Here is a 21,239-nt window from a genome sequence, read left to right on the forward strand (position 1 = left end):
CAGCTCACTGCAAGCTCCGCCTCCCAGGTTTACGCCATTCTCCTGCCTCCGCCTCCCAAGTAGCTGGGACTACAGGCGCCCGCCTTGTCGCCCGGCTAGGTTTTTGTATTCTTTAGTAGAGACGGGGTTTCACCGTATTAGCCAGGGTGGTCTCGATCTCCTGACCTTGTGATCCGCCCGTCTCGGCCTCCCAAAGTGCTAGGATTACAGGCTTGAGCCACCGCGCCCGGCCTAGATTTTAGATTTTCTAATGTCTATCCCTCTGTTCAGTAGTCAAAGGTTTTTATAATAGTTTTTTTTTTTTTTTTTTTAAAACAGAGTCTGTGTACCTAGGCTGGAGTACAGTGGCCCAATTCTAGCTCACTGCAACTTCGGACTCATGGTCCTCCTCCTAAGCCTCCCAAGTAGCTGGATTACAGGAATGTGCTGTCATGTTGGGCTAATTAACAAAAAATACATTGCAGAAACAGGGTCTTGCTATGTTACCCAGGCTAGTCTCGAACTCTCGGCCTAATATGATCCTACCAGCTTGGCCTCCCTAAGTGCTAGGATTACAGGCAAGAGCCCACAGGCCTGTCCTATAGTTTTTTCTTTTTTAATTAAAAGTTGCTCTCAGGTGATGTCTTCTACTATCCTAAATTCATGATTTTGGTTTAAAGAATGGAAAGGTTAATCTGCCTAGAAGAGCTCTCATAATAAAGAGATACTCATAATAAAGGGTTAATGGGACACTCTTGGAAATCTGGGGGCGGAATGTTCTGCTCTGATTTATTTCTGATCTAAGAGTTGGAAAACAGTGTTGTCAAGTATGTTATTTTAACAGAAGAGACATTTCCAAGAGGTTGACGAAGATCTTTTCAACACAGTAACTGCAAAACCCATTCAATGCAGAGAATGTATATATAATTTTGGTGAACACATTTAGCTATAGATGAGAAATAAATTAGTTTTGGGGGTCATGATTAAAACAAAGTCACACCCTGAAAATCAAATGTTTTTCAAAAAAAATTCGGTTTCCCTATATCGATCAACAGCCTTTAAAATTAATAAAAATTTCTAGATAAAAAGTTTTTCTTAAAAAAATTTAGAAGCTACTGAATATTCAGTTCTCACTCTTCCCCTCCCCACTACCTCTCTTTTTGATAAAGTGGTGAAGACATAAATATTTTTTTTCTAAAAAGAGAAGTGAGTTACCTTGAGCCCTGCTTCAGTGAGCTCTAAGCAATATCTGTTTCTTTCCTTTGTTTCCACATTGATATAGGCCACATCATCTGCACACCGCAGGCTTTTCGAGACAAACATGTTGTTAACAGCAAAGAGAACATCATTTACAACTGCTTCAGCTTCTAGCCTCATGTCTTTCATGTCAGTTCCTTCAAAACCATTAAGCTCTGAACCTTCTTCAAATCCTGACATACTGCTTAGCTCCATGGGATTACAGTCTGTTTCCATTCTCTGAAAAAAAGCAGTTATAAAATTTGTTTATAGAAAGACATTCAAAATACTACATTTGATTAAAAATAGCTATGCCTTACAATTGCTACTTAGTACAAAACACTAGCTAACAATTTTTAGGAAAAATACTATCTAAAAACATTTCTAGTGTTTTTTCACAGCAAAATCACAGATACCTATAGATTTTCAAAAAAAGAATCTCCCTTCTCCACTTACCCCCAACAGGTCAATTTCCATATTGATAAGCATTTAGAATATATATATATACACACTTTTTTTTTTTAGCTATTTTGAATAATGCCTCAGTAACAATCCTAGTACATATTTTTAAACGTATAATTTCTCTAGGACAGATATTTAGAACTGAAATTGCTGAGTCAAAGGACATACTTATTTTAACTTTTTTTTTTTGAGATGGAGTCTTGCTCTGTTGCCCAGGCTGGAGTGCAGTGGTATGATCACGGCTCACTCCGCCTCCCGGGTTCACGCCATTCTCCTGCCTCAGCCTCCTGAGTAGCTGGGACTATAGGTGCCTGCTACCATGCCCAGCTAATTTTTTTGTATTTTCAGTAGAGATGGGGTTTCACCGTGTTAGGTAGGATGGTCTCGAACTCCTGATCTCGTGCTCCGCCTGCCTCAGCCTCCCAAAGTGCTGGGATTACAGGTATGAGCCACCGCGCCTGACCTATTTTAACTTTTAATATATACTGCCAATTTGCCCTTCAAAAATATACAGTATGACTTATACTTCACTGACAATATGAGGGACTGTACTTTTTCACCTCTTTCCAATTCTTTTAAATTTTTGCCAATTTAAGAGGTGAAGAATGATAGCTCATTGTTGTAATATGTATTTCCTTGAGTAAATATCTTTTTGGATGTTTATAGGGTATTTTTAGTTCTAAGATCATACAGTTGCAATAAGCAGAAATGGAAATAAATCTAAATTGCGTGAAATCAGAGGGAAGTCTTTACCTACTACAGTATACTACCACTCAGTCGCTCCTTTTATGACTTCTAGATTGGGGTTCTGCTCTAGGCCTTCTCTATCCCATGATTACATTTTTAAAATCCCCTAAATTCTTGTTGTATCTGAATTTAACTCTTTCATCCATCTGGAATTTATTTTGCATAACTTTATTTTCCAGATGGATAGCCAACTGTCCCAACACCACTTACTGAATAACTCACCTTTTCACCACTAACTTGAACTGACCCAAATGTTATATTTTGAAAAATATTATTTCTAATTTCTCATGTTAACTGGATCCAATATTACTGCCAGGCTGCTATGTGGTTTTAGCTTTTCTGTGACTGGGGTTAAAAAAGATCTTCCTGGCTAAATGTATTGTTAAAATTTGAAACGTATGAATGAGAAAAGTTAATTAATGTGAAAGTAATTTGGAATGTAAACAAGGCTTTACAGAACAAACTATGGTGAGCTATTGCACTTTCTTTTTGCTTGGCAGGTTTTAAAAGTAAAGTTTCACTTCTCTGATACGGAGTAAACATCTGCCGTCGTGAATGAAGCATAACTCTTCATTCACTCATGTGAATTCAATCAACCTTCATTTCCTATCTACTTGAACAGTGTGGTCAAGGTCTGGTCCCACCCCCTAACCACACTGGGGTTAGATTAGACTGGTAATAAACTCACTGTATTTTAAGAGACAAGGTCTAACCATGTTGCCCAGGCTGGAGTGCAGTGTGTGATCATTGTGCACTATAACCTAGAACTCCTGAGCTCAAGCCTTCCTACTACCTCAGCCGCCCGAGCAGTTGAGACTACAGGCTCGAGCCACCACACCTGATCCTTAAATGCTTTTTTAGAAGAAGTCTCAATTTTTTTCTGACAATATGGACAATTTTTATGGGCATTTATTTAAACCACTGATCTGGTACATTACACAGTCCATCGCTATTCCCAAGTTATGCCCTGTTTGTGTAATATTCAAAATCCTTCAAGATAGTGATATTTAAAATTCTTTAAGTTAGTCAGTAGAATTACTTGTAAGAGCTTATAAAATTATAGATACATTTTCCTCACTGCAGAAAAACAAAATCAAAATCAAAAATCTCTAGAAGACGAGTTATTTTTTTCAGAGCTCCTGAGTGATTTTGCTGTGCAGCCACTGCTCTAAATTATCAGCAAAATCTTAAGAAGCTAGAGTTCCTACAGCTGAATGTCATTTCCACCCTACAAAAGTCAAAACTACTTGCCCAAGGCAATTTAACATATGTAAAGCTATTTCAAAACATATGTAAAGCTATTTCAAAAAATTACATAGCAAATGTATAATGTATTCCTCCAATCCTATTTCAATTAATAATATGTTTTAAAGACTCTTTATCTTGTCTCTCATAGCACTTTACAGAATTAGTCACTCGCTACAAACAACAGAAGTTAATTATAAAATTACCAATTATTGCTGGAGCAATCTGTCGGGTAACTGAAAGCTCAAATTGACTTATGATATAGAAAAAAAATTTGGTTTTCCAAATTTTACCTTATTCCAAAAATAATTAGTACACTGCTTAAGATTATATCTGGTTTCATATATACAAAATGAGCCCTTTCTTTTTTACTAGTTTTGAAGATTTAGAAATGACTGACTACTATAAATCTCTTGACACCATGAATATCAAACATCTTAATTTTGCTTAAGTTATCAAGTACTTCAATTACAGATGTCAGAAATAATGATCATTACATAAAAAGATGTTTATATGAGAAAGTTTTACATTTATAAAGCTTTTTTTTTTTAAGCAAGAATCTAATTCATTGCAATTAGGACCTTGATGATGCAGAAAGATCAAGAATCCAGTACTTAAAGGGAAGAAATCCTCACAGGTCAGTGAAGTAGGTCACTAAACAGTTGTAAGAATCAGCACTGAGCTGTAAAAAAAGAGGATGACACCTTTCCTAAGACTGAACTTTTAAGACACTTTCCCTGAAATGTCTTTGAGTAACATACAATTTAGACCTTTTGATGACACATATAAATTAAAGTAATGGAGCATTACATAAATAACATTTTTAGCCATTATTTTAAGGTATGATTACAACTTGTTTTTTGTTGGTTGAAACAGGTTCTTGATTATTTACCAATATCCTTTTCCCTGCCTACGACCACCCATATTTTCCAAGGGCAAAAATAACGCCCTCTTCCCGTACTAAGTAAAGTAACCAAGCAATTTGGCTGAGATTGACTCCAATCCCCAGACACAGACTCTTCCAAACTAATTAATACATGAAATTCTTCCTGGTCACTTTATTTTTTTGAGACAGAGTCTCGCTCTGTTGCCCAAGCTGGAGTGCAGTGATGTGATTTCGGCTCACTGCAACCTCCGCCTCCCGGGTTCAAGACATTCTCCTGCCTCAGCCTCTCGAGTAGCTGGGATCACAGGCCTGGCTAATTTTTGTATTTTCAGTTGAGACAAGGTTTCACCATGTTGGCCAGGCTTGTCTTGAACTCCTGGCCTCAAGCAATCTGCTGCCTCAGCCTCCCCAAGTGCTGGGATTACAGGCATGAGGCACCACGCCCGGCCTTCCTGGTCACTTTAATCAGAATAGTTCAGTCACAGCGCACAGCCCAAGCTGTTCCAGGCAGCCACGTTGAGATGGGGCCACTAGCGCAAGCACGATGCTGACAACGGAAAAAAGTAGAGCCAAGAGATTCACAGAGAAATGCGGCCAGAGTCCACTCTGGTTTCCCAGCCTTTGCACTTCTCAGTTATTGGAGCCAACAAATTCCTATTATCTTATTTGCAACAGAAAGCATTCTGCTGGATTTAGGAGTCTACCCATGATGAAAGGCAGTGATTGATTTCGCTCTACAACAGCCCTATGAAGGTAAAAAGGTTTAGAAAATGGAGCTCAGATGATGATGATGACTATTTTTGTGCCTGTCATGTAGAAAGTGCTTAATAAAAGCTTTATAGAATCTGGATATCAATAGTTTCCTATTGCTTCTATAATAAATTACCAAATTAGTGGCTTAAAATAGCACACACTCTCTTATAGTTCTGGAGATGAGAAGTCTAAAAGCAAGATTTCAGCAGGTCTGTATTCCTTCTAGAGGCTTCAGGAAGAAATCTGTTTCCTTACCGATTCTAACTTCTAGAGGACATCTGAATTCCTCAGCTTATGATACCTTCCTCAATCTTTAACATATATAAAAACATTCAAATGCCTTCTTTTTCTGCTCTTCCTTTTTTTGGAGAGTTATCTATTTACGAGACAGGATCTTGCTGTCGCCTAGGCCACAGTGCAGTGGCACAGTCTTGGGCTCAAATGATCCTCCCACCTCAGCCTCCCAAATAGTTGGGACTACGGGTGGGTGCCATCAGGCCCGGGTAATTCTGTATTTTGGAGAGACAGGGTCTTCCTATGTTTACCCAGGCTAGTCTTGAACTCCTGGGATCCAGCTTTCCTCCTACTGTGGTCTCCCAAAATGCTGGCATTACAGGTGTGAGCCACTGCACTTGGCCATAATTTATTTTCAGTGAACACATTTGATGGGCAACATAAGGTGGTAGGCAGTTTACATGCTTCTCTTAAAAGGAGGCCTAGAATACTTGCCAAGCCCACTGCCTTCTCTGGAAAGGTTTCTGAATCATAGGTTTCATGCTTTGTATTTTAATTCCAGCATCATCATAGCAAAATGTACTCGGGATGGGTATTTCTTTTTTTGAGGCGGAGTCTTGCTCTGTCACCCGGGCTGGAGTGCGGTGGCCGGATCTCAGCTCACTGCAAGCTCCGCCTCCTGGGTTTACGCCATTCTCCTGCCTCAGCCTCCGGAGTAGCTGGGACTACAGGCGCCCACCACCAGTTTTTTGTATTTTTAGTAGAGACAGGGTTTCACTGTGTTAGCCAGGATGGTCTCGATCTCCTGACCTCGTGATCCGCCCGTCTCGGCCTCCCAAAGTGCTGGGATTACAGGCTTGAGCCACCGCGCCCAGCCGGGTATTTCAATTAAAGGCACCATCTCAAGGTTGGCAAGGGGTTTATTTATGTCTTAAGTCAAGAGCTTTGTCCAACTACTTCCAGATGGTGGTCTAGCTAATCAGATTCTCTCTCAAGGAGTTTGAAGAGACAAAAGCCATGAAGTCAGTTAGCTGGTGACGACAGCTAACTGTGATAACAGTAGTTACAGAGGAAGAGCAGTGGGCAGCTAGGTTGCTATGTTGATGGACACTTGAGAAGCAGCTTCCACACTTTGGATTATGTACCCCAGAAGATAAAAATATTTTGAGCAGACATCTTATTATAAGCATTTATATAAATATTCTACCACAATTAAAATATTTAAGACATATAAATACACATTTAAACAGAAGGTAAAGATGGAATATAGATATATTTTCTGCTCAATGGATTATCTGTGTACCTGACTAGAAGCCTGTACCATTGAGGATGAGAAAATACAGGCCCATTTCAGTGAAGGAATAGCCACTGGAATTACTACTGACACTTTAGAATTGCCATCAGGTTACCAGAATGGTTGACTCATCAATGTGAATCCTGTAAAAATCTTTGCTTTCCCTTTTTGTACACAAAACAATTTATCATCATATAAGAAATTCTAGATGAACAGAACTTTCTGTGATGATGGAAATGTTCTTTATTGTTGTCCTCCAATACAGCAGCTAATAGCCATCTGAAGTTTGGCTACTGGGATGGAGAAATTGAATTTAAAAATTTATTTAATTTTGGTTCATTTAAATTTAAATAGCTAGTGGCCACTGTATCAGATGGCACAGGTCTAGACCTCTATGAAAACTGGCAGATAATATAATAAGCAGAGTTTATACTAAGGCTGAAAAATCTCAGCGGATGTAAAGGCACTGAATCAAACTTTATATGAGTAGCAAAATTTGGAAATTGAGATATAATTGAATCCTAACTACTGTACGTAAAGGAATCAATCATCGTTTCAAATAGTAAAAACTAATGAATCATTATCCTATGTTTTATAATCTTGTCTACTTGGATTCTAGGTTTATTAATCAAATATCATAATCCACTCTGTACCTACATATCCAGCATTTTTTAAGCACTAGAATACTAATAAAAGATGTCTACTGGTAGCTTACAGTCTAATTTGGGAAAGACAGGCACATAAAATATTTGCACAAATATTAATGCCATGCACACACATCATAACTATTCTCCCCAAACGTCCTTAATTGTGAGTGGCAGATAATTACAGAAAACAATGATACGTCTTGGTCCTACTACACCATCACTAAACTTGTATGAACCTGAGTTGGCCACATAATCTCACTGGTCTCACAGAGTTCTCATCTACAAAATAAGGTAAATGGGCAGAAAATTATTTGCTGTTCTAAGAGCTCTGACATTCTATAATCTATGACATAATGGTTAGTTATGATGGGGCTTGACTAAGGGGACAGGTCAGTCAAAACTGGTCTGGCATGAACACAAAGAGTTATAAATAAGCAAAAAGGTCTTGAGAATTGTGAAAAATTCTGTGTAGGGAACAAAACATAAGCAAGGGTCAGCACAGGGTGTGGCAGGAACTAGTTGGGCTAAAGTACAAGGATATGCAGGGATGGCTCAATTTGACAGCGTGCTGACACCTAGAGAGAGGAATTTGATTTTGATATAATAGGCTGTTTTAAGGTCTTGGGAATGGAAATACAAATACCTTTTTATTTAATATAGGTTTCTTATTGGCAGTATGTAGTGTGGTCCTGCTTTTTTATCCATCTGGCAACCTCTATCTTTTAATTGGGGCGTGCTATGGTATGAATATTTGTCCCCTCCAAAACTCATGTTGAAATTTAATTTCCAATGCAACGTGGCAGCACCAAAAAGTGAAGCCTTAAGAGGTGGCTGGGTCATGAGTCACTTCCCAAAGAGTGGATTAATCCATTTACGGATTAACAGTTTAATGGGTTACCATGCAAGTAGAACTGGTGGCACTGCAAGAAGAGGGGGAAAAGATGTGAGCCAGCACATTCAGCCCCCTCACCATGTGATGCCCTGTGCCACCTCAGGACTCTGCAGAGTCCCCACCAGCAAGAAGGCCCTCTCTAGATGTGGCCCCTCTACCTTGGACTTCTCAGCTTCCATTACTCTAAGAAATAAATTTCTTTATAAATTATCAAGTTTCAGGTATTCTGTTACAAGCAACTGAAAATGGACTAAGGGTGTTTAGACCGCTTACATTTAACTTGATTACTATAATTATTGATATAGTTGAGTGTGAATTTGCTATCTTGCTATTTGTTTTTAGTCCCATCTGTACTTTATTCCCTTTTCCTTATTTTCCTCCTTGCTTTTGGATTAACCACTTTTTAGGATTCTATTTTATATCCTTTGGTTCTTATTATATTTTTTGTTGCATGTTTTTGGTGGTTGCTTTAAAGTTTATAGTATACATCTTTATCACAATGTACCTCCAATTAATACTATACTATTTCATGTATATGAACTTTACAAGACACTACTATATAGCATTTGCTATTTTTGTCACATATTTTACTTCTACATAAATTATAAACTTCATAATAATATTATTCTTGCTTTAAACAGTCAATTATTTTTCAGAGATTTAGGTAATAAGAAGTATTTTATATGTAACTATATAATTACCATTTTTTGTGCTCCTTCATTTGTACTGATCTATATCTACATGTATTATCTGTATCATTTTCCTTATGCCTGAATAACTTCTTTCAACGTTTCCTGTAGTATAGGTCTGCTGTTGATGAATCCTTTCATTTTTCCTATGTCTGAACTAGTCTCCCTTTCACCTTCATTTCTGAAAGATATTTTTGCTGGGTAGAGAATCCTAGGTTGACAGTTTTTTTTTTTTTCTTTCAAGTCTTTAAATATGCTTCTTGGGTGCAGTAGCATGTACCTGCAGTCCCAGCTATCTGGGAGTCTAAGGTGGAAGAACTGCTTGAGCTCAGTTCATGACCAGCCCGGGCAAAACAATAAGAGCCTGTGTCTCTAAAATAATGAAACAGATGTTTCTCAACTATCACCTTGCTTGTCTTGTTTCCCATGAGACATTTGATGTCACTGTTATCTTTGTGTCTCTTGGTGTAGTTTTTTCATGCTTCTTTTCCTTAGGTTTCATTGAGATTCTGGAATCTATAGGTTTATAGTTTTCAACAAATTTGGAAAATTTCTGGCCATTATTTCTTCAAACATTTATGTGTCCCTACCCTCTTTGGGGACTCTAATTTTATGTATATTAGTCCAAGTGAAGGTGTCCTATTCCTCACTGCTGTATTTTTTTCACTCTCTGTTTCATTTTGATTTATTGGTATGTCTTCAAGTTTGTTAATCTTTTCTTCAGTATCTATTCTATTTGTGTCTTTTAATCTTTTAAACACATTTTCCATGTCTTTGCTTAATTTGCTCAATCTTTTTTCTAGTTTTTTTAATATATAAAATACAGCTGTAATAAGTGTTGTAATGTCCTGCCTACTAATTTCAACTATTATTTCTGGGTTAGTCTCAAAGAACAGATTTTTCTTCTCAATTATAGGCTATATTCTGCTGCTCTGCATGCCTGGTCATTTCTGACTGGATGCCAGACATTGTGATTTTGGTGCTGAATGTTTTTATATTATTTTAAATATTAATGAATTCATTTGATTTGATGCATGGTGAGAAAAGGTTTAAAAAGTAATAAATATTATTGAGCATTGTCCTGGGAGGTAGTTATCTGGAAACAGCTTGATCCTTCTGGGTCTTGCTTTTAGACAAGATCTGTATTTAATCTCTAGTTAATTTTGTCCCACTACAGAGGCAAAACCTTTCTGAGTACTCTACCCAATGCCCTATGAATCACAAGGGTTTCTATTCTGTGTGATATGAGAATTATCCCTGGTCCTGCTTTAGCTCAGAAAATTGTTTCCTCTAATTATTTTTTTTAATGGAAGAACAGAAACGATTATTAAACACATGAAAATACACTCACAGTTAGAAATCATAGAAATAATTAAAATGAGGTAACATGCCGGGCGTGGTGGCTCAAGCGTGGTAATCCCAGCACTTTGAGAGGCTGAGACGGGCAGATCACGAAGTCAGGAGATCAAGACCATCCTGACTAACATGGTGAAACCCCGTCTCTACTAAAAAATACAAAAAACTAGCCGGGCGAGGTGGCAGGTGCCTGTAGTCCCAGTTACTCGGGAGGCTGAGGCAGGAGAATGGTGTAAACCCGGCAGGTGGAGCTTGCAGTGAGCTGAGATCCGGCCACTGCACTCCAGCCTGGGCGATAGAGTGAGACTCTGTCTCAAAAAAAAAAAAAGAGGTAACATTTAACATCTTGCAGATTGGTAAAACATTTTCCTTTTTGAGGCTACACATGAAAAATTTTCTAAATCAAGTATTATTGAGGACGCAGAACAGAGAACATTTAGACACTGAGTGGGAGTGAAAACTGGCACAACACTTTGGAAAATGATTTGATATTATCCAATAAAGATGAAGATCCAGCAATTTAGGCTCCAAAGAAATGAGAAGATTTATAATTTTCATATCACCTCTGCTTCAGAAAGTCCCAAGCTGAGTATCCTCCTCTCTTTTTTTTTTTTTTGAGACAGAGTCTTGCTCTGTCACCCAGGCTGGAGTGCAGTGGCACTATCTCAGCTCACTGCAATCTCAGCCTCCTGGGTTCATGGTGATTCTCCTGCCTCAGCCTCCTGAGTAGCTGGATTACAAGCAAACACCACTGTGCCTGGCTAATTTTTGTATTTTTAGTAGAGACGGGGTTTCACCACGTTGGTCAGGTTGCTCTCGAACTCTTGACCTCAAGTGATCCACCCACCTCAGTCTCCCAAAGTGTTGGGAATACAGGCGTGAGCCACCGCACCTGGCTCCTCCTCTAATTCTTTTTGGTAGTTCTTTCCCCAGCCCAGGGCAGTGAACTCACAGCCATGAATCAGTATTCAGCTGCAGGCTGGAGGGAGGTCCTTTGTATATCTTCACAGTCCTTGCTTTCTGTGAAGCTATTTACTTTCTAAGTACTCTGTCCTAGCTGCCCTGCCCTTCTTGGGTTTCTAGCTCTATGTCCTCAATTCAGGGAGACCATCAGGCTTTACCTGGTTTTTTCTTTCCAGTGCCATGACTGGCTTTAGGCAATACACTGGGGCAACAGGCTCACCATATTTGTATCATGCTTCTCAGGGATTACTGCCCAATACCTGATGCTCAGAAGTCTTGAAAACATTGTTTCATATATTTTGCCCACTTTTTCTTTTCTTTTTTTTTTAAATTAAGGTGAGAGGGTCCTTGTTAGTCTATCTTGGCCTTAAGGGGAAATCCCAATAATCAGTTCTGAGCTAACTTTGCAAGCCTATTTTATTGGTTTCTCTTTCATTGACTTTGGTCTCTCCTATACCACTCTGAACCAACGTTTACCGTCTTGCTGTTTCCTTCATTAATGAATTAAATGCATCTGACACATGCTCACCATATGTTTTATGGCATCCATGTTTTTAACTTGAAAAAAATTATTTTAACATTACTTTGAAGACTTTTAGACCTCTAAAATTCAGCTCAGACAAAGCTATTTCAGGATTCTGTATCTGATCTCAAGATTGTCAATCACTGTTTATCTTCCTGAACAGTATCTCTGTTTTGGTACTGCTGTACTACTACAGATCCATGAAGATGGGAGCCTGTGGTATACATATAACCAGCACAGTGTCTGGCATAAAGGAGGACTTCGTTGAATATTTTCTGAACGAATAAAACACAGAGAAAATTCTGACTCTCTGCTTCTCAAGTGTGATACTTGGCTCTGTGACAAGGAGTATACAAAGACTCAGGACAAACATGGCAGATATTCTTGGAAAATACACATTGCTCTTACTATATCAATATCAGGAAATACTACAAAACTGCCTAGAATTTTAATGAAAAATTACACAAATGTTTGAATGTCTCAAGTCATATCATCTTTAGGTTATACCCCTATGCGTCTAGGGGTTTCCTTTGCCTCTAAAAGTTACATCTGAGTGAGGAATATTTCCATGAAAAATAAGTTTGAGAAGTATAGCCCTAACCCAAGGAATTAATTCAAGAAGATGAAAATTTCAGGCACTGTGTCTGGCAGTATAAAGTTAAAAAGTAGAGGCGGGAGCTGGTAAAAGGATACAAGGTTAGGGCTGAGTTAGGCTTTCTCTAAGTTTTTGCAACTCTTTCCACTTCAGTTATGCTATTGCTCTGTTAAAAAATTAATCGTTGATAGTTTTGGCTGGGTGTGGTGGCCCACGCCTGTAATACCAACACTTTGGGAGGCTGAGGCAGGTGGATCACTTGAGGTCAGGAGTTCGAGACCAGTCTGGCCAACATGGCGAAACCCCATCGCTACTAAAAATAGAAAAAATTAGCTGGCCATTATAATCCCAGCTACTGAGGATGCTGAGGTGGGAGAATCTCTTGAACCCGGGAGGCAGAGGCTGCAGTGAGCTGAGATGGTGCCACTGCATTCCAGCCTGGGTGACAGAGTGAGACTCTGTCTCAAAAAAAAAAAAAAAGGTTTTTGATAGTTTTAATTTTTTAACATTCTAATTTTCCTATGGTGAAAAGAAAATGATTGTTTTCAATAAGAAAAAACAATTTAAAAATTGCGATCTTTTGGAAAGTATAGGGTGTAGGAAGCAGAAATCTTTTTCTTAGAGAAATCAGGCTATTCAGACACTTAAAATAACTGCTAGCATCAGCTGCAAATAAAACAAGGGCTCTGAATTTATCTGCATTTCCAACAACTGTTTCGAAAGTAAAGATGAATAAAGTTTATTAATTATTATCAGCAACATTTAGAATTTAGGCAAAGCTAAAACCCAATTTAACCTTTGTTTTCTGTAACACATAACATTTAATCTGTTTTTAATAGCTTACAGATATATTTATTTTAAATAAAAAATTTTAATTCAAAATCATGTGTAGTATCACAAATATAAAGTATTTGTAACTCAAGTAAGAATGGCTATTTTCCTATTTTTTTTTTTTTTTTTTGAGATGGAGTCTTGCTCTTTCGCCCAGGCTGGAGTGCAGTGGCGCAATCTCAGCTCACTACAAGCTCCGCCTCCTGGGTTTAGACCATTCTCCTGCCTCAGCCTCCCGAGCAGCTGGGACTACAGGCGCCCGCCACCAGGCCCAGCTAATTTTTTTGTATTTTTAGTAGAGACGGGGTTTCACTGTGTTAGCCAGGATGGTCTTGATCGCCTGACCTCATAATAAGCCCGCCTCAGCCTCCCAAAGTGCTGGGATTACAGGCGTGAGCCACCGCGCCTGGCCTATTTTCCCATTTATACACTAGTTTATAAAATTATTCTGCACCCCATTTTCAGCAATGACACAAACATATATATATTCTAATAATTATAAATCTAGACAACAGAATTGTGCTTATCTTAGTCTCTCTGTATTGCTATAAAGAAATACCTGAGGCTGAGTAATTTATAAACAAAAGAAGTTTATTTGGCTCATGGTTCCACAGGCTGTACACGAAGCACAGTGCCAGCATTTGCAATGGCCTCCAGCTGTTTCCACTCGTGGTGGGAGGGGAGCCAGTGTGTGAAGATCACACAGTGAGAAAGGGTGGAGGTGGAGGAGATACACAGGTAGGTAGGTAGGTAGGTAGGTAGGTAGATAGAGAGCAGGACACCCAGGCTCTTTTCAACAACCAGTTCTGTCAGAAACAGAGAGAAAACTCACTCATTCCTGGGAGAAAGACACAGAGCCATTCGTGAGAGATCCATACCACTCCCACCCCACCCTGCCCCAACACCTCTCACCAGGCCCCATCTCCAACAGTGGGGATCAAATTTTCACAACAGACTTGGTGGGGCGAAACAAACCATATCCAAACCAAGCCTTCCACTCCTCGCTTCTCAAATCTGATGTCCTTCTCACATTCAAAATACAACCATTCCATCCTAATAGGCCCCAAGTCTTAACTTGTTCCAGCACCAACTCAAAAGTCCAAAGTCTCATCTGAGACTCAAGGCAAGTTCCTTACAGCTATAAGCTTGTGAAGTAAAAAACCAAGTTATTTACTTCCAAGATACAATGACGGAACAGTCATTGGATAAATGCTGTTTTCCAAAGGGAGAAATTGGCCAAGAGAAAAGGGTAAGAGGCCCCATGAGAATCTGAAACCCCTCAGGGCAGACATGAAACCTTGAAGTTCCAAAATCTCCTTTGAGCATGTCCTGCATCCTGGGCACAGCGGTGTGAGGGGTGGGCTCCCAAGGCTTTGGACAGTCTCATCTCCATGGCTCTGCTGCGTGCAGCTCATGTGGCTGCTCTCATGAATTGGAGTAAAATGCCTGAGGGTTTTCCAGGATGAGGGTGCACACTGCCAGTGGCTGTGCAATTCTGTGGTCCCCATGGCATCCCTGTTCCCACAACTCTACTAGTCAATACCCCAGTGGAGACTCTCCATCGGGGCTCCAACACCACATTTCTGCTTGGCAATGTCCTAGCAGAGTCTTTCTGTGACACCTAGGCCTTCTGATATATCCTCTAAAATCTAGGTGGAAGCTGCCAAGCCTCTGCCACTTTTACATTCTGTGCCCTGAAATCCTAACAACATATAGAAGCTGCAAAGGCATACAGCTTGCAGCCTCAGCTGAGTACCTGGAGCCCTTTGAAACAGCTGGAGCTGGAGCAACCAGGATGCAGGGAGCTGCATTCCAAGGTGGCAAAGGACAGTTACGCCCACAGCTTTGACTGTGGAAACCATTCTTGTCTTCTAGGCCATTCTTGTCTTCTAGGCTTCTGGACTTGCAATGAGAGGGACAGCCTAGGAGATTTCTGAAATGCCTTGAGGGCCTTTTCCCCATTGTCTTGGCTGTTAGCACCTGGCTCCCTTTTATCTGAACTAACTGGATTCTTCTGAAAGTGCTCTTTCCTTCTTTAACACAAGGCCAGGCTGCAATTTTTCCATATTTTTATGCTCTACTTTCCTTTTAAATTCCAACTTTAGGTCATTCCTTTCCTCCCATATTTGATTGTAAGCTGTTAAAAGGAGCCATGCCACTTCTTGAACCCTTTGCTGTTTAGACATTTCTTCTACCAGATACTCTAGGTCATCACTCAAGTTGGGCCTTCCACAAAGCCCTAGGGCATGGAAGCAATGCAGTCAAGTTCTTTGCTACACTGTAACAAGGGTCATGTTAGCTCCAGTTCTCAGTAAGATCCTCATTTCCCTCTGAGCTCTCCTCAGCATGGCCTTTACTGTCTATATTTCTATCAGCATTTTGGTCACAACCATTTAACCAATCTCTAATAAATTCCAAACATTCTTTCATCTTCCTGTTTTCTGAGCCCTTCAAGCTCTTTCGACCTCTGCCCATTACCCAGTTTTAAAGCTGCTTCCGCATTTTCAGGTCTCTTTATATCAACACCCCACTCTCAGTACCAATTTTCTGCCTTAGATGCTTCCACTCATGACAGAAGGGGAGCCGGGATACTCAGATCACATGGTGAAGGAGGGAGGGAGGGAGGGGAAGTGGGAGAGAAAAAGGGAGTAGGGGAGAGGGAGGGAGACATATACAGAGAGAGACAGAGAGAGGAGGTAACAGGTTCTTTTCAAAGACCAATTCTCAGGGGAACTAAGAGTGAGAGCTCATTCACTCTCAGAAGGGCACCGACCCATTCATGAGGGATCCACCCCCAGGATCCAAATACCTCCCACCAGGATTCACCTCTAACAATGGGGATAAAATTTCAACATGAGGCTTGGTGGGGCCAAACCATTTCCAAACCATAGCAGTGCTTTTGTTGATTAAGGAGGGAACTCAGGATAAAGAAATACACAGGGTTAATTTGAGTTTTTAAAAACTGTAAATAAACAGCAACACTGACTGGGTGCTGTGGCTCATGCCTGGTAATCCCAGCATTTTGGGAGGCTAAGGTAGGTTGATTGCTTGAGGTCAGGAGTTCGAGACCAGCATGGGTGACATGGTGAAACCCTGTCTCTACCAAAAAAACACAAAAATTAGCCAGGCATAGTGGCACAAGCCTGTAGTCCCAGCTACTTAGGGGCTGAGGAAGAGGATGGGTGAACCTGGGAGGTTGAGGCTACAATGAACTATCGCGCCATGCACTCCAGTCTGAGTGACAAAGTGAGACTCTGTTTCAAAAAAAAAAAAAAAAAGTGTAGCAATACAATCCTGTAAACCTTTCCTTGGAAACCAGAAACTGTAAATGAGACTCTAGGAAAAAACACTCAAAAATGGAATGTTAAAAAAAAAAAAAATTCAGGTATGACAGTTTCTTATTTCTATATAATCCTCTAGGAAATAAGTATTACTTGGCACTATATTTAAAGTAAATTCTAACAAACATACTCAATATCTACAGAGACATAAAGTACAAAACCTCACTGCTTTCCATTTAAACTACAAATTGGTTCTCTACCAGATCCTGAGCAATATGCTGTTCCTTGCAAAGAGACAAAAATTGGAATACTTTACACTTGCTATTATTTATTCTGGTAGATTGTATCACCTGATGTAAAGTTTCCATAAATGATTCCTTAAAACATCATACATAAATTGTTTAGGAACCAGCTCTTTCTCCATCTGTTGGCATCATTTTTGGGTGGTGTTCGGGTGTTTGTGTTTTTGGAGGATTCATAAAACTGGTTATTATGACACTGATTACTAAATCGTTGATTCTTTACTTCCTAATTTATTAGACTATTTTGTTTCATTACGAGCTCAGAGCATCAAAGAGCTTTGTCCTTGATGACAAAAAAAATGGGTAAAGACAGTCATATATACCTAGCCTGACAAAAGAACAGTCGATTTCAAGAGTTTTATAGAGAATGCAAACTTTTACCTTCGAAGTCTGACCTTTCAGTTGACATTGTAACAGTCAGCTGAGGGCAGGATACAGTATCTTAATCATGATTACCTTTATCTGTACCACACACTACAACCTGGAAAATCTTCTCAATATGAACAAGAAGGGGCCAGTAAGGTGTGATGGTTAACAGGCTCTCAAGTGGACTGACTGGGGCTAGGATTTTAGTTTGGCCACTTAATTTACTCTATGACTTGGAAAAAGATGTTTTAATCTTTCTCAGTTACACATTCCTCCTCTTTAAACTGATGCTAAAATAGCATCTACCTTTAAGTGTATAGAGAGAACTAAATGAGTGAATTCATGGAAAGTGCTTAGAACTGTGCTGGGCAAACAGCTGAAGAAATATTATCTATTCTATTAAAAGTATTTAACACTATCTTTCAAGAAGAAAGCCTTGCCCTGAAGCTCAAGCCATGTGCCTCCAAGTTACATTATGTGCTCTTTACATTATGCAGGGGATTGGCTGCTGCTGTGTTGCTCTTCCTCCAAGAGCCATAAGGCATGGAGACCTGACAGCATATTCCCGTTACCTCAGGTGGAAGTCATAAAAAAAGGTCAACTACATCTCCTTGGCTTTTCTTTCATTTCCCATGTTAACAGATTTCTCTGAAGGACGATTATTTTGACATGACCCATTTAGCCTCTGGCATACAGCCTCTCACCTGTCACTTCAAACTTTTGTATAATTCTTAATAAGCTGACAATATTCGATTGGGTAATTATTTTCTTTTTTTCTAAATTTATTTTTATTTTTTGAAATAGGGTCTTGCTCTGGCACCAAGGCTGGTTTCAAACTCCTGGTCTCAGGTGATCCTCCCGGCACTGGCCTTCCAAAGCGCTGGGATTACAGAGACGCTTCACCACACCTGGCCAGGGTAATTATTTTCATCTTCCTCAATTAATGCAAGGTGTTAACATTTTGTGACAGGTACTTTGTCTTTCACAAAACAAAAACGGCACTGTGAATTGGGATGAGTTTGTTCCCTACTGTATCATGATGACAGGTCCTAAACCTGGACATTTATACTGAATTTCTCCTAGAAAGCATAAAGTTTACAAGGCTACACACAATACTCTGAAGAGAGCATATTTGTTATCGCAAAACCTTCGTTTTAATTTTCCTTTCTGATATTTGAAATTGCAGGCACTATATGGATAGCCTGAATGCAACTGTATACTGAAAAAGGAAACCACTTATTTAATAGCTGCTGAAAGAAGTTCAAATCATATCTATTTGTCAGAGGTCTATTTCAAACCTTTCAAAGCCTATTCTAATTTATTGCCGGATAAGATCCCACCTTTGACTTTTCATACCACCTTGCTTATATTCCTTTTATGGCAAATATTAGAATTATTATTTGCAAACATGTTTTATCTTCAAAATATATCCAGAATCCAACTGCTTCTAACTAATCATATTCACTGCTATCACTTTGTTCCAAACCACTGTCATCTTTTCCTTGGATTACTACGATATCCTTCTAACTGGTTTTGTTGTTTTCACTCTGGTCCTCCCACTTCCACACCAGACTATTCTTAACATAGCAGTTAGCATGATCCCATAGAAACTTAGGCCATATTATGTCACTTCTCTCCTCTCCTAAATCCACCTCACCCAGAGTAAAGGCCAAAGTTTTTTTTTGTTGTTGTTGTTTTTTAAAGACAGAGTCTCACTCTGTTGCTCAGGCTGGAGGGCTGGAGTGCAGTGGCATAATCTCGGCTCACTGCAACCTCCACCTCCCAGGTTCAAGCGATTCTCCTGCCTCAGCCTCCCAAGTAGCTGGGATTTACAGGTGCATGCCACCACACCCGACTACTTTTTAATACATTTTTGGTAAAGACAGGGTCTCACCATGTTGGCCAGGCTAGGCTTGAACTCCTGACCTCAAGTGATCCGCCCGCCTTGGCCTCCCAAAGTGCTGGGATTACAGGAGTGAGCCACAGTGCCCAGCTCCAAAGTTCTTATCAAAGGCCCAGGAGGCCCTACATGATGTGCTTCCTCTGCGCCCCCAACTGCCCAGCTTCTACTTTTTCCTTGACTCACTCCTGATGTTCCCTAAACTCATCAAGCATTCTCCCGTGACAGCGCGTTGCACTTGCTGTTCCCCTTGCGTGGAAAACAACTCTTCCAGGTATACGTGTGCCTCACTTCCCAGCTTTCTCCAAGTTTCTGCTAAAATGTAATCTTATTAAATAAGAGAATTTCTCTTACCATCTCATGTAAAAATGGCAAGTCCCTTCTCTCTTCCCCATCTCCATTCCCTTTACAATGCTTTTGTTTTTCCAACAGCCCTTATCACCACAAAGCATATTATTCACTCATTTATTGCATGTTTCTCCTCCCTTCAATGAAACGTAAGTTCCAGAAGGAAGAGACTTATCTGTTCACTGCTGTATCTCCAGCACCTAGAACAGTGCTTGGCACACAGAATGCAATCAATAAACATTTACTGAATAAATGAACAAACTTCCACTTTATTTTTTTTTTTAAAGAGACAGGGTCTTGCTCTGTGGTTCAGGCTGGAGTGCAGTGGCAGAATTGTAGCTCGTATGATCCTTTCTGATATTTGAAATTGCAGGCAGTCTATGGATAGCCTGAATGCAATTCTGCAGCCTCAAACTCCTGGGCTCAAGCGATCCTTCCGCCTCAGCCTCCAGAGTAGCTGGGACCACAAGGAGGCACCACCATGCCCAATGACCTTCCACTTTAGAACATAAACTCCTTGAAGGTTCTGCCTGATTCTTGATACTGTTCACATCATCAACTGTGGTGACGTTCATTTAATAGGCCTTAACAAAATTTTTGAGTGAAGAGCAAGGGAATCTAAGTTACTGAGAATACTTGGGGTAAGTCTACAAGGAATTAGGGGAATCAAAAATCCAAGCAACTGCATACAGAGCACCCTGGTTCTCAAACGAAAAGGTGGTTGTGGAAAGCGGAACCAGATGTTTCTCCATCTACCAACATTTTGGGCAGTATTTCCAAGGCATTCATGAAAGTTGCCGAGACAGTAAATATTTCACTCCTTAAACTGCTCGTCTTAATTCACTGGGATTAAACAGCTGTATGTTTCAGGACTCTGTTCAGGTTCGTGCCCTACTCATATCATTTAATCTTCCTAATAAATCCACGCACATAAGATTTTAATCCACTGACACTGGGCAAAGGAGGCAACGTGGGCTCGGGGAGGGTAGTGGCCGGCTCAAAGTGGCTGGGCTAATAGGTGTCAGTGCCAGGATTCTAACCCAGGACATTTGGCTTCTGGGCCATCGAACACCCTCACCCAGGCCTTTCGAGGTTGACTAACTTAAGAGCCGGCTCCGCCTCTGCAGGAGTTGCCTCCCAAAAGGCAGAAATACGATTGCGCAGACGAACGGAACAGCCCAAGTTCTTCACCCAGGTTCCCGCGGGATCAGGAGCCTTCAACATTTCTCAAGGAATGCAGTTTTGCCCACAGATGCTTCGAAAATCCAAGTTTCCTGATCATTGGTATGACACACCCAGGATTAAGCGAGCGTATGCGAGAAGCGCTCTGCCAACCGCCAGGCGAACGGCAACGAAGAGGAAGCCTCGGAAACAATACCTGAATGAGGCGGGGGCTGAAGAACTTGCTGACAATGGGCACCGGTCAATGCTCGGGGGCGGGCGGGGATGCTCGAGAAGGGCTCCAGTCCTCCCCGCGGAGACGGCGGAGCCCCAAGTGTGCCTTTCTGGGGCGCTGAGGTCTGAGGGGGGCCGGGAGAGCCAGGTCGGTCTTAACACGCCCCCAGACCCCCCTTAACACGGGCGCGGGGCCCCTGCAGCCTGCAGCCCCTCTCGGCCCAGCCCGCTGCGTGATGTCGCGTCCCCGTCCGGAAGGCCCCACGGCCCGCCGGCGCCCCGAGCCCCTAGCCCTTCTCGGAGGCCACCCCTCGC

At 40.6% G+C, this 21,239-nt stretch overlaps 1 protein-coding gene across 3 annotated transcripts in view; it reads right to left on the reverse strand.

Annotated features, from left to right (window-relative positions):
- GSKIP (GSK3B interacting protein) overlaps positions 1–21,233 on the reverse strand; it is a 25,493-nt gene extending 4,260 nt beyond the window's left edge. Inside the window, exons 1-3 of one of the 3 annotated variants that reach the window (XM_011951491.1) lie at positions 19,536–21,233; positions 4,251–4,351; positions 1,195–1,453 (exon numbers count right to left, since the gene is read on the reverse strand). In XM_011951491.1, coding sequence (XP_011806881.1) covers positions 1,195–1,452 — 258 coding nt within the window. In that variant the 5' untranslated portion in view covers position 1,453; positions 4,251–4,351; positions 19,536–21,233. Of the gene's footprint in view, positions 1–1,194; positions 1,454–4,250; positions 4,354–19,535 lie in introns of those variants that run through there. The other 2 variants (XM_011951492.1, XM_011951493.1) reach the window with 2 other exon arrangements.
- Between the last annotated feature and the right edge of the window lie 6 nt (positions 21,234–21,239).

This window comes from Colobus angolensis, unplaced genomic scaffold, assembly GCF_000951035.1.
Source record: "Colobus angolensis palliatus isolate OR3802 unplaced genomic scaffold, Cang.pa_1.0 Scaffold32, whole genome shotgun sequence".
Lineage (NCBI taxonomy): Eukaryota > Metazoa > Chordata > Mammalia > Primates > Cercopithecidae > Colobus > Colobus angolensis.